Below are 14368 nucleotides of genomic sequence, written 5' to 3'. Positions count from 1 at the left end.
GAACCCATCCATGACACTGATAATATGCCAAAAATCCTGGTCAGAGACCTAGTAGAAACTTTAATATTATTATTATGATAGAAAAATATGGTAATAAAATGACTCCTATGGACACACAATTATTCCTAATGATTAGTGCCATGCTCAAATGCCACCAGAGAAACTTAATAGATAGAAATCAATGTGGAGACCTAAAACTACATTGTATATTGAGTGTGAGCACCTTTGAAGTACTCAACATTAAATGGGATGCTTTCGTCAAACTTCTCATCTCAAATATCAAGAATCTATGTAGAAGAAGTTGCAGAAAGACTGCAACAGTCACAACGGGATGAGTCCAAATAAACTGTGACTTCCCAGATCTTTGAAACTGATACAATATGAAGTTACATATACTGTGACAGCTCACACAAGGCCTGCAAAGGTCCAAGGCATACAGGGTACTAGCATTGGTGGATTGAAGTGAACAAGGAATCCCATTCCTAACCAAGAAGGAATTTGAAATTGATTCTAGTGGAAAACAGTTTTCACTAATATATATAACTGGTGCATCAGTCACACTTCAGGGAGCATTGTATGCCAGGATCAATTTGTCAGCACAAAATGCACTCTTCAGGTTTTTGTTGTTTTGCTTTGTTTTCTTTTTGTTTGTCAATTTTTTTCTTTGGTTTGAATGTTTGTCTTATTGGTTTTGGCTTGTGTGTGCATGTGTATGAGTTTTCGAGAGATAGATAGATAAATAGACAGACAGACAGACAGATAGATAGATGATTACATGAACCTTAATTTATTTGTATATAAATTTGGAGAGAAATGGAAACTGTTAAGGGAAGGGGAAAACATCATCAAGATACATTGTCAGAAAAAAATATTTTATGGTTTGTTTCTTTTAACTAACTTTCTTTTCCAATATTTAGAGTTATTTGTCTTATACTTTCCATACACACACACACACACACAATCTACACACACACACACTATCTAGATTGTGTGTGTGTGTGTGTGTTTGTGTGTATACTTGGCTGAGTTATTTATTTCTTTGACCTTTTTTCAAAACCTGAAATTCTGTCGTCCATGTCTTTTAGTTTATTTGTGAGGCGTATCTCTGAGGGGTTTCTTGAATAGGTTAAGTCTTTAGTTTCCAGTTTCAGTTTATTTTGAATTTTCATTATTAATTTTGTTTCTTTATTAACATCTACTCTTACGCTTCAAGCTTTTATCATTAATTTTTGACTGTGTTTGCACATTTTTCATTAAGAAACTTATTTATATTCTCTTAAAATCTTTGGACATGGTAATAACTACTAGTTTGAATTCTTGTCTTTTGCTTCAGCTAAAATTTTTTCATAGGCCCTACGACTATAGAAATACTGGATTCTGTAGGAAGCATATTATCTTGATAATTCATGTTTGTGCTTTTTTGATTGAACCTATGCATCTGGAACTATGATGAATGAAGTGTTTCTTGGTATAGATATTTGATCTCATCTTTGTTCCACGGATGTGTAGTGGTTTGCTTGCAATTACCCACTCTGAATTCTAGCCAAGTTTGGCAACTGTGGGGTTCCTGATCTGTAGCTCAATGTTCTGCAGTCTTAAAGTTACCTGATGGTGATCTCTTCTTCAAATAAGCAGGAAGTCACAAGAATGGAGAAGGACTAGAAGAATAAACTGAAACTGACAACTGGATCGAACTAGCATAATTGTGGACCCCCACCAGGAGGCTGAGTACTAAAGTGGTGATTGTGACCTGAGGTGAGGGTCTCAACATTGCAGTAGGACTAAGGTAAACTTGGACAGAATAGAGTGAAGGTTGGAAGGAGGTTAAATATTTCCTTGAGTTTTGTACATGGTGACATATATATGGATCCATTGAATTCTTGTATTTTCTAGGCCCACAATCTCTGATACTAGAGAACCTGCCCGAGAATTTATTTGCTCAAGAAAACCTGTTGCTATGTTTTTTCATTTCCACTTGATGTGGCTTATGGCACAGGCAGAGAAATCTAATCTCAGGGGACAGAAAGCCCATTATGTGGAACACATAAAGTTTCTCTACAATCAATGATTTAAAACACCACAAAAGGATATTTAGAGAAGGTCACAGGATTGTCCCTGCCATGAACCTTTGACCACGTGACTATGTCCTCTAAGCATGCACTTTTGGGTAAACCTGGTAGAATCCGACTGGATCCCCATGCCCTTCCTGCCACACTGTCAAGAGACAGAGTGTGTTGTCAACTGGAGAAGTTCCCGTTATGAGGTCCCTGCACCAGCAGAGGGTAGCAGAGCTAAAGGAAAGACTAGCCAGGTTATTTTGGAACCTAGATCTTAGAAGTCAAAAAACAAAGTCAAGAAAAGTCTATTCTATGTACTGAGCTGTAGTACATAAATTGAGTGAGACTTACAGTATAAGCTGAAACAAAACAGGCAGGGTTATGGGAAACATCTAGGAAATGCATTGAAGAATCTGGTTGCAGGTACTACCCTGGGCCACACCCAGAACACCGAGAGTCTCTGGCAACATCACAGTATGTAAAGATTCATTCTCTTGCTCTGTTCCCATTACCCAAGATGGCTGTCTGTGTCTTGCACCCACTCTCCAGGCAGTCTAGCTAGCAGTGACTTATTCTCACCTGAGCATTTCTAGAAATCTTCCCCATTCCTCCATTTCCCCTTGCTTATTACAGAGACATCTTATGTCACCATACAACACCTGTGCTCACATGTAGTCCTAGATCAGGAAGGGGACACTCTGTGTCTATTTTTGGATGAGGCTCTTTAGATGCTGGAGACTAATGTGAATTCTTATGTGTTTCATGTCATGGATTTAATAACAGAGCTATCCTTGAGTCAAGCATAGTTTCTTTCCAACTGGAGGAGCTCTGAACAACTGTGGCCCTTAGGACCTTCATAGTAAAAAGAGGGACTGAAGGGTATTTGCTAGGTAAGACTAATAAATTAGAGTTCCAGTGTGGGCCTTAATTCAGATCATGTTAAACACTGACAAAATGGACAAGAATGAATCCCTCATGACAGTAAATATTATACTATGGAAACAGTGACACCATAGTAAGAAGATGTCACAATATCTGTAATAAAAATAAGGAATTGTAATGACCCTACAAAAGCAGGTGGTTACAAACTTACCAAGCAACATGTTTTTGTTATTGTTGTTGGTTTTGTTTCTTTTATTAAAGAAATGAATTAGGCAATGCCCTTATGAAAAGGGACTTCATTCTAGTAATGTAAGTTCCCCATTAAGCCTACTTGGGGAGTCCCAGAGATGGAATAAATTTGCATATGTACCACCGAGCCCCACAAACTAGAGAGGCAATAAGAGAAGCCTGCAAGGGCCCAGTTGTGCTGTGATTTCAGAACACAGAGCTCTGAAGCATCTTCATCATGGCCTGCACCACTCTTCTACATCTTCTCTCTCTCTACGCAGGTGAATTTCTCAGCTCCCTCCCCGGGCTCACAGGAAACCCTGAACTCAGGTAGAAATCCTCAAAATGAGTCTTTATATTTTGACATCTCTACCTTCTCTCTCTTTCAACAGGTTTTGTGGCCTCCTATGAGCTGATCCAACCATCTTCATTATCAGTCGCTGTAGGAGAAACTGTTGCAATCACTTGTTCTGGCGATCAATTGCCAAAAAAATATGCAGATTGGTATCAGCAAAAGCCAGGCCAGACCATTTTGAGACTCATATATGATGATACTAAGCTTTCATCAGGGATCCCTGACCGATTCTCTGGGTCCAGTTCAGGGACAACAGCCACTTTGACCATCAGTAGAGCTCAGCCTGAGGATGAGGCTGACTATTACTGTTTTTCATCATATGGTGATGATAGTAATAGAAAATCCACAGTGATATAAACAGATGGGGAAGTAACTCACAAATCCTTTCTCTGCAGCTTGCATCATCTTCCTGTAGCCAAAGAAAGAACAGAGACAAACTCATGAACATACTTGGGCCTAATTCACCTATATCTGAGACTTCCAAGTTATCATTTCCTTCTAGTAGTCCAGCAGATTCTCTAGTCAATGGATTGGGTATGTTTAGAGCTCTCAGGGATTCACTGTCCTGATGCTTGTTTAGATTAGGAAAAGGGAATACAAGTGAAGAAAAAGATAAATGATACATTCATACATGTTTCAGGTCTCCACACTTCCTTGCTGCGATGTGTGAGACTCCTCTAGGCAAATGCTATGGATTACATCCTTCAAGAACTCAATTGGTCTTTTCTCCTAGAAACCTAGCCCTCCATGACACTCCGATACATTGAAGAGAGTAATTCAGAATAATGAGTACAAAGGGATTTCTGGTAAATAAGAACCATCTATTGAGTCTTAAATATCTGGAAACTGCTAGAAGTACTCTCAGTGGAATGTATAGTTTGTATTTGTGTCGCTGTATTTAGGACCTTCAAAGTAATGTTCAGTTTAATGATTTTATCAAGATAAGAACTCAAGATTTTTGTACCAATTATCTCAATTTAGGTTATCCTCAACAGAGATATCCTTGGGTTACTTCTTTTTCTTACCACTCCCTTGTCCTCACTGTTTATAGGCCACTCTGCAGTTCAATTTTCTCTCAAAAAAGTTATTCAAGAATCCAAATTATAAAGACCAATTACCTTGGTCTTCATTAATAGTCTATGGAATATAAAGGATCTTGAAGACATCTCTACATCTAGAAGGTTATGGTAACTATAGTGTAAATATATAAATGCTTCTTCTGCTTCCAACTATTAACTGTCGTATTGTAAAGCAGAAAAAGCATCCTTACATAGTCAGTACACTTGGTTATGGAATTGGAGTAGATACATACTGGGAATGAACAGACAAGTATTCAATGCAACAGGAAACACTTAGATGTGAGCTACAAAATGGGTGTTCTGTCCCATACCTTCTTCATATCTTGAAAAAATATCATTTCTAAAAAAAAAGAAATACTGATGTTTCCATTCTGGGAAATAAAGATGAAATTTTGCAAAAAATGCTATGCAACCCACACTTGTCAATATGAAGGTCATACACATTCCCATGTGCCATACAATCCCTAAATGAAACCAACAAAATTAACCATGCTCTACCTATTATAACAAGCATCTCTGTAGAAACTGTTGCCACTGTTGTTGTGTGAGGGGGTTTCTTTGTTTTGTCCCAGTGCCCAGCTAGCCTACACCTGAAATAATCACACAGAAATTATATTAATTAAATTACTGCCTGGTCCATTAGCTCTAATTTTCCATTGGCCAACTCTTACATCTTACTTAATTCAACCCATTTCTACCAATCTGTGTAACACCATGAGGTCATGGCTTACCAGGAAAGCTTCTAACCAGCATCAGACTCAGGCAAGAGCTTAATGGGGACTCGACGCTGCCCTTCTTCCTCCCAGCATTCCATTCTGTCTACTCCACCTACCTAAGTGCTCCCCTATCAAAAGACCAAGGCATTTTTTTATTCAACCAATGAAAGCAACACACAGACAGAAGAACCCCTTACACCAACTGTCTTACATGAGCTGATGCCAGGGATTAATTTCCATCAAGGACCATAGATGATACAAATTTTCTTTATTGTGTCTATTTTTCCACTTCAACATCATATATTCTGAATGCTGAAATGAGTAGTTAACTGTTGTTAAAGATATCATTGATGACTCTGGGATATAAGTAGAAAAAGTTGTTTGAAAATACATATTCCAAGATATTTATTTTTTAATATATTAAAAGCATTTCTTTTTTCTTTTTTACTTTAAAAATAATACCAATCAAAATTTCTACTTCCACCCCTCCTCCCACTTCCCTCCCACTGCCCCCATTCCCCCTCAACTTTCATCCAGTCCTAAGAGAGGGCAAGGCACCCTGCCCTGTGGGAAGTCCAAGACCCTCCCCACTACATCCAGGCTAAGTGAGGTATGCATCCAAAGAGAATAGGATCTCAAAAAAACAGTACATGCAGTAGGGACAAATCCCAGTGCCATTGTCATTGGCCCCTTAGTCTGCCCCAAGTGTCAACCACATTAAAAGGGAACAATTTGATCTCATGCTTGTTCATTCCTAATCAAGCTGAAGTTCGTGATCCCATTAACTCAGTGTCTCTGTGGGTGACCCCTCATGGTCCTGAATTCCTTGCCGATATTCTCCCTTCTTCTACTCCTCAACTGGACCTTGGGAGCTCAGTCCAATGCTCCAATGTGGGTGTCTGTCTCTGTCTCCATACATCACTGGAGGAAGGTTCTATGGTGATATTCAAGATATTCATCAGTGTGACTACAGGACAATATCAGTTCTCCACTCTCTCCTCCACTGCCCAGGGTCCTATCTGGGTTCATCCTCATGGACTCCTGGGAACCCTTCCAGAGTCAAGCCTCCTGCCAACCCCAAAATGGCTCCCTCAATTAAGTTATCTCCTTCGCTGCTCCCATATCTGTCCTTCCTCCATCTCAATCATTCCATACCCCTAAGCTCTCCCCAACCCTCTCCTTCACCCCTCCCCCTCTTCCTCTCCTGTTCCCTCTACCCCCTGCCCCCAAGCTCCCAACTTTTCCCAGGCAATCTTATCTGCTTCCAATTTCCAGGTTGATCTATATATGTTTTTCTTTGGGTTCACCTCATTTCTTAGCTTCTCTACGATCATGAACTATAGGATCAATGTTCTTTGTTTATGGCTGGAATCCACTAATGAGTGAGTACATACCATATTCATATTTTTGGGCCTGGGTTATCTCACTCAGGATAGTGTTTTCTACTTCTATCTATTTGCAGGAAAAATTCAAGATATCATTGGTTTTTAACTGCTGAATAGTACTCTAATGTGTAGCTATGCCATATTTTCTTTATTCATTCTTCCATTGAGGGGAAGAAATTGGAAAATATAGAAAATGGACAATTTTTAGATAGATACCATATACCAAAATTAAGTGAAGACCAGATGAGCAATTTAAATAGATCTATAAGTTGTGAGGAAATAGAAGCCATCCTAAAAAACCTCCCAACCAAAAAAAGCTCAGGGCTGGAAGGTTTTAGTGCAGAATTTTACCACAGAACATCCAAAAAGAGCTAATACCTATACTCCTCAATGTGTTTCACATAATAGAAACAGAAGGGTCATTGCCAAACTCTTTTTATGAAGCTATCGTTACAGTGATTGCAAGATATTTCTATCAAAATATGAATAAAATGGATTTTTTGACAACTTATGTTTTCTTTTTTACAGATTTTATACTACCTCAAATTTAGAAAAAAAAAATGTTTGCTGATGATGATCCCTGAACTGTCCATGTGAGATGAGGTTAAGCAAATCTTACTCTTACTTCTGATGCTACACTAGGTCTTATAATTGGGACTGTATATATTTTGTGACTAACTGTTGATCAAGAAAGAATTCTTTATAACGTAAAATTCCTCAACCCAGTGTTTTTCTGGCCTCTACATTCATTTGTGGTAGTCCAAGTTAGTCAGTATCCAACAGTCTGTATTTTATTTGATGATTTCTTAGCATGAATTTACCTAAGTGCATTATACAGAAGACAGTGCAGTCTTGCTCAGGCTCCTGAAGAAATACATTCCTTCTCAAAATCTGATGTCTATATTACACAATCATTTTCTATAAGCAATAACAAAGTATCCTAGAGGGAGCTCAGCAGATAAAAGTGCCTTCTACAATGTCTACAACATGAGTAAAATTTCTGGATTCCACATGGTTGATGGAACGTACTCCCCCCAAAATGACATCTGATCCTTTGATGTTCACATGAACAATATGGTGTGTGTTTCTGTGTGTGTGTGTGTGTGTGTGTGTGTGTGTGTGTCTGTGTCTGTGTGTGTGTGTGTGTGTGTGTGTGTGTGTGTGTGTGTGTGTGTGTGTGTGTAAATTAGGGTATCTTGGTTCAGGAAACCTGTCTCTACCCATAGGGCATACATGTGAACATAAAAAATGATGATGGTGCAGGAAGGATCGAGAAACAGGGTTTATATTACCTGGGAGCACTCAAATTACTAAATATGAGCAGACTACTTATGTATTTATAAATATAATACAATAAATAAAAGTGCTAATGGTCCTCTCCTGTTGCAGAAATTCATGTGTCTCCTCACTGTTTTCAGAATTTTTCCATGTTTAGGAATGGCTTATCTCAGTTTCTATGAGAAGGTAAATCTCCGACAATATCTCCAGTTTTTCACATAGCCCAAGTCTCCACAATGTTGTGACCAAAGGGACAGTTATATGTACTTAGAAATATAAATGAATGGAAAGACAGTTGAAAATGATTCAATTAAAATCTGAAAAATTTAAGAGGCCACCTTAACCACAGTTCATAAAGCATGTAAAGGTGTCAACAGTTTGTATCTCTGTATATGTTGGGAGCTGGCCTTTTGATGGTTAGCCTGATCTTTGGTGCAACAGAAGGGCACACTTCTTCTGACTGACATAACCTGTTTTTCTTACTGCTGTGGCATATTTTCCTGACTGCTGTGGTCTGTACTTATTCTTGCAATAGGTGTGATCTGCACCTGAGTCCCTGAAGTCTGCTCTTCAGGCTGATGTCTGGGATAAAGGAGAGACTTGGTACCAGGGAAAATCCCAGGATTCCATGAGGATGACTACAACTAAGAATTTTAACAAAAGTAGAAAGGGTGCCTGAACTGATCTCCTATAATTAGATAGGTGAATACCCTAATTGTCATTAAAGAACCCTCATCCAGTAACTCATAGAAGCAGGTGCAAAGATTCATAACCAAACACTGGGCAAAACTCCATAAGTCCTGTTTAACTGAAAGAGGAGGTATTATATGAGCCAGAGGATCAAGGTCATGATGGGAGAACTCACAGAGACAGCTCATCTGAGTTTGAGGAAGCTCACAAACTCTGAACTAGACCCTCTACATGGGTGTGACAGTTGTATAAGTTAGACTTTTTGTGGGGAATCTCAGCAGTAGGATCAGGAACTGTCCCTGGAGCATTGAGTTATCTTTTGGGAACCTATTATCTATGCTGTATTGACTTGCCCAGCCTTGATGCAGTGGGAGGAGCTTGCCTCTGCCTAAATTTGGTGTGCCACTCTTTGTTCATGCCCAAGGGACACTTGCCTCTTTCTAAATGGAGACAGGAGATGGGGAAAAATTGGATTGGGGGGAGGCTAGACGGGAGATGGAAAGAAGGAATTGGAGAAGTGGAAGGAGGGAAAACTGTTGTCATTATGCAAAACAAATGAAAAAAAATTAATTCATAAAAAGAAGATAGGAAATAGGTAAAGCTGAATGGCACTTTATAATCAATATGACTGATGAAAAAGAAAAAGGGGGAATTTGGATGGAAGGGGACAAAGTAAATGCAGGAGAATAAAGGTACAGATTTAAAATAACAATATGGATGACTGAAAAACTATAAGTAATATTAATATTTGCCTTAAAATCCTGTAATGTATATAATTTAATGTATATAAATTTAGTTTTATGAACTTTTCTTAACTATGTACCATCCAAGAAACAAAGACCACTTAATAAAATCTCTAATATCAGAAAAAAGAAGCCCCATTATCTTTTCGAGTTGTTGACCATGACAATCCAGGAGATTGCCTATTACTATTGGTTACCCAATTGAGGTGAAAGGTAAGAACTTATTGGTGAAAACATATGCCCTTCAGAAACAGGGCCTGGAGACCATTGAGCTGGAACTGATCTGAATGGCCTATCCCTTAAGATTAGCTTTTATGGTACCATAGGCACTATGCAAACTTCTGAAGGAGAGGGGTAACCACCAGTCCCACCCAGCTATACTATATCACACATCAAGATCAGCATGACAGTTATTGTACTTATAATACAATGTGGTGCTCATCTTGAAAATAACCACTATTCTGTATTGGGCTTAAACTCCGCAAGAGGGAGACCATGCCTGGTACAGGAAACCTAGCTAACTATTGAGTGCTATAGAAATTCTAGTTGTGGGGAAGATTCTACAACTACTAATCTACTAACCAGCATAATGTCTAAAAATAATCTATAAGTATTTGTCCTTATATTTACAATTAATAGAGTCTTCATGCATCATCAAGGCGACCTCTTTTTGAAACTCAGAGAGACCACCATAGAAAACCATCACAAATCAAAATGAGGTGTTGAAAAGCGCAGTCCTAACTGATATATCTCCAAGTGCTTCCACATGTAAGGCTCAGAAACCATTGTGGAAGAAAGGGTGGAAAGATCATAAGAGATAGAAGATTAGTGACTGTGAAGAGAGATTCTATCTTCTCATAGCACTGGAAGCTGTACCCATAAAATCTTACCAGCATGACTACATAAAGTGTATGAGAAGGGCACCAAAGCTGAATGAGAAGGGCACCAATGAACATATTGAACCTCACCAAAAAAAGTCCATGAGTCCTTTATAATAAAATGGAACAAAAAACAAACGAAAAACTATAGGTAACTAAAGACAGGAATGGGAGACACAACTCTCTCCAGGGAAGGGTGCACCAATTTGTTGTTCAAAGTCAGATGGTCATGACTGAAAACATACATATAAGTAGCATTATATGGACTCAACAGGTTGCATTTCAGAACATATATGCAATAAACGTTGTTGTAAAAATAGTTTCATGAATTGGAAGGAGAGACAGAAGGGCTAAATGGGAGGACTTGGAGGGAAGCTAGAGAACAGAGAAACATTGCAATTTAAACACAATCTTAAAATATATACAACAAAAAAACCAATATGAACATGGCACAATTATGGACATGTAGACTAATGGAGCAAAACTGGAAATTCAAGCATGAGTATATACAACATCAGCTTTTTAATATTTGACAAAGATGCCAAAAATGTAAGTCACAGCTTTAAGAAATGGTGCTGAGAAAACTGTTTGTCCAGGTGAAAAAGAACATAGGCAACCTGAATCAGCTTGTTCAAATACACCAAATGAATCAAAGAAATACTGTGAAATCTGAAACAGTATTTTCAGAAATACTGTTAGAGAAAACAAGGCCAGTGACCTACATGATGCATATTTAGGAAAGGATATCTTTAATAAGACAGCATTTTCCCAAGAAGTCAAAGCAACAGTTGAGAAGGGGAACTTCATAAAACTAAAAGCTTCTGAAACCAGCAATTTGGTTATCAGAAAGCCCAGAGAATGGAAGGAAGTTTTTCTTAGCTACATATATTATAGAAAATTAGTATACAAAATGCATGAAGAAATAACAAAAGAAAGAGTAAAGAAAGCAAGCTTGCTTTCTGAAGAATGGCCAAAGGATATAAACAGAGTGCCGAAAGTAAGAAAAAAAATGGGCAAGAAATATCTTCAAAAATACTTGTATACCCTAGCAATATGGAAGAGCAAATCAAAACAACTTTGAGATTTCATCTTAAACCAATCTGAATAGGTAATATCAACAAACTAACTGACAACAGTGCTGTTAGGAGATCAGGAAAAAGGGAACTTTCCTTCACTGTTGATAAGATTACACACAGGTACAGCCACCACGGAAATCACTATTGTAGGCTGTCTAAAAGCTAAAATATATCAATTCTATAACTCAGCTATACCACTCTTTGCTGAAGAGGATCTACTGATACTTCTTAATCATGTTCATTGTTTCTTGGTGTTATTTCTAGGGGGTATTAGATAGGAGAAGTAGGTATGACAATAGTTAAGATACATTGCATATGTGTCTGAAATTTTCAAAGAATAAATTATAAGTATCTCTCAGAAAAGAACAAAACGACGGCATTGATGTTTCTCATTCCATAGTGCTGCTTTCTGTTATTCCCTATTGTACTTTGCTCTGGGACTGATTTAGGTAGCTGGATGGATCATTTGAAATTAAAAAACAACAAGAAGAACTAAAATTGTTCCATATCTTTGCCCACTGGAAAGATGTAGGCAAGAAGATTTTGGCCATCCCATGACCAAAAGAACTATTAAAGAGATATTTAAATGTAAACATATTCAAAAAACAATTTGAAAACATGATCATTTAGAAAATAAATAAACGACAGTAGATCCCCTCTGAGGCCTTTGTCCTCCTTATCCATGTAATTTGATTGTGTTTACAGTATCAGTCATGAATTCCCGCCTGGGAAGCAGTAGTCAAATTCAATCAAGTGATTTACCAGAAGTTTGAAATGTGGATACCCAATGGGTCTGTGTAGCAGAGAATTATTTCCAGAAGAACAAGGACCAATTTTCAAATGTCAATGAATAGTGAGAAGGTTTTAAGAGAACCTGCTACAAAGGCAGCTGAGAGAAGTACTAGTAAAGAGTCATTGCTCCTAGAAAGCCTGGAGTACCTTAAGTAAAAGGTGTCTCTAGTACTGAAAACAAGAGACATGTAGCGATAATGCTACCTATAAAAAGTGTTCTTGTCAAAGATGTTAGAGGAGTATATGGTCTGGAGGTTAGGGACCTATGATTGATATTCATCAATTATCAAATCAGCCTGTATATTATCAAATCCAGTTGCTGTGGTTTGGTCATGGACCCCCCACCACCTTATTTCTCCATTAAATTCTCATTAGGATCTAGAACACTGTGAAGTCAGGAAGTTTGTGATATCTTTATATTTAAAGTGAGAACAGGAATCCTTATCTATTTCTTGGGGGAAAAAAAAAGATGAGTGAATTATGCCCACTCCACTGGAGATCCTGGTTCTTGCATGTTCTTGAGCAGCAGTCAGAGTAAGCTTGGGGTATTAGCACATTTTCTCTAAGGAAACACATGCAGTCTACCTAGCTGAACAATGGGAGTCTCACAACAGAATGATAAAGAAACTGGTAGTTGTTCAGTTCATGAGGGTGAATGGCTCAGCAGTGCTAGTCTAAAGGTTTTTTTTTTTTTTTAAGATTTATTTATTTACTTACTTACTTATGTGTACAGTGTCCTGCCTGCATGTATGCCTGAAGGCCAGAAGAGGGCACCAGATCTCATTACGGATGGTTGTGCGCCACCAGAAGTGCTAGTCTAGAATAGAATATCCTGAAGTTTCTGAAAAGCTGTTAGCCTTCAGGCTACACTGGAATCCTACTTTCCTGAAAATATCTTTTGCCTTTAAAGAGACTGAACTTTCACCAGACCATGCAGTCAAGTTAATACTGTACATTGTGCTTATTTAAGCTATATAGGTTAAATAAGCTATTTAATTTAAGTTGCTTCCTACTGTGTACTTGGTCTATTTAATTTTAACCTGTCTTTTAGAGAGCAATTGTATCAACCTTACAATGCCTTGAATTCTCATGCAATCGAATTTAACAACCTAAGATAAATGCATATCTTTAATCTGAAACTATGTATTTTCATATGCCTCTGAACCAGAGCAATGAAAGATGTATGTTGTAATCATTTTCTGAAAAAAAAACCCAACATATTGAATAAGCAAACTGAATAACCTGTGAAGTTTAGAAGCAATATGTGTATTCATGTTGGTAACATCTGATCATGGGATCAAATGTTATTCATGGTGAGAAGGGAGTCTGTAAAGTATGTTTTCCCAATGTAAAACTCTGATAAATTTTCTACAGAAAATAATTCCTCATTTTAATCCTGTACAATGTTTTCAGTAATGTTCAATAAATACAGAGACAAGTCCTTTGGTAGGAACAGGGGGAAAAAGGCAGACACAGGTCATGGTGTAGCAGTTCCTTTTGTTTGTGTGTTGCTTTCATTGGTTACTGAAAAAAGAAACTGCCTTGGCCTAGATGAAAGGGCAGAACTTAGGTAGGCAGAGAAAACAGAAGTGAATGCTGGAATGAAATAGAACAGAGTCAGAGAAGCCATGGATCCTCCGACAGAGATGGACACTGATTAGAATCTCTAGTAAGCCACTGCCACGTGGTGCTATACAGATTAACAGAAATGGAATAAACTAATATGTAAGAGTTAGCCAATAAGAAGTTAGAGCTAATGGCCAAGCAGTATTTTAATTAATACAGTTTCTGTATGGTTATTTTGAGTGTAAGCTAGCTGGGCATCCAGGACAAACAAACAAGCAGGCAATCTTCCTTGCATCAAATGGCATACCAATGTTGGATTGACCAAATCTACTTAAAAGCCTGAGAAAGCTTGGGAAGTTATTCTATATAAAATAAGGATAGAATTAAGCATGGCTTCTTAATAGAAGCATTTTTCTCAGATGGGCTCTGCTTGCTAGAGGCAAGTACTCTCATTTAAGAGAAGCTTCCTGACCCAGCATTAGCTGCAAAACCTTACAGCTTTTTTAAGAGCTTCTGCAATGAAACACGTAAATGACATTGATAAAAAGCTGACCACATGCTTTTTGGTGGTGGGAGGGACCTTGAAATGCCATAGAGTTGTGGCCAATACCTCTGCCCTGAGTCTGTAATCTCAGAAAGCTAA

General features: G+C 38.0%; 2 gene segments (V, D, J or C); both read left to right on the top strand.

The window, feature by feature from the left end:
* LOC146895577 (immunoglobulin lambda-1 light chain-like) overlaps positions 1-14368 on the top strand; it is a 418556-nt gene that overhangs the window by 312685 nt on the left and 91503 nt on the right.
* LOC125407534 (immunoglobulin lambda-1 light chain-like) overlaps positions 3297-14368 on the top strand; it is a 99088-nt gene continuing 88016 nt past the window's right edge. The window contains 2 exon segments of the V gene segment in view: positions 3297-3448; positions 3560-3863. Coding sequence covers positions 3406-3448; positions 3560-3863 — 347 coding nt within the window.

This window comes from Myodes glareolus, chromosome 2, assembly GCF_982192425.1.
Source record: "Myodes glareolus chromosome 2, mMyoGla1.1, whole genome shotgun sequence".
Taxonomy (NCBI): Eukaryota; Metazoa; Chordata; class Mammalia; order Rodentia; family Cricetidae; genus Myodes; species Myodes glareolus.
The sequence above is the reverse complement of the archived record's forward strand: the minus strand, read 5'-3'. Positions and strand labels throughout refer to the sequence as shown.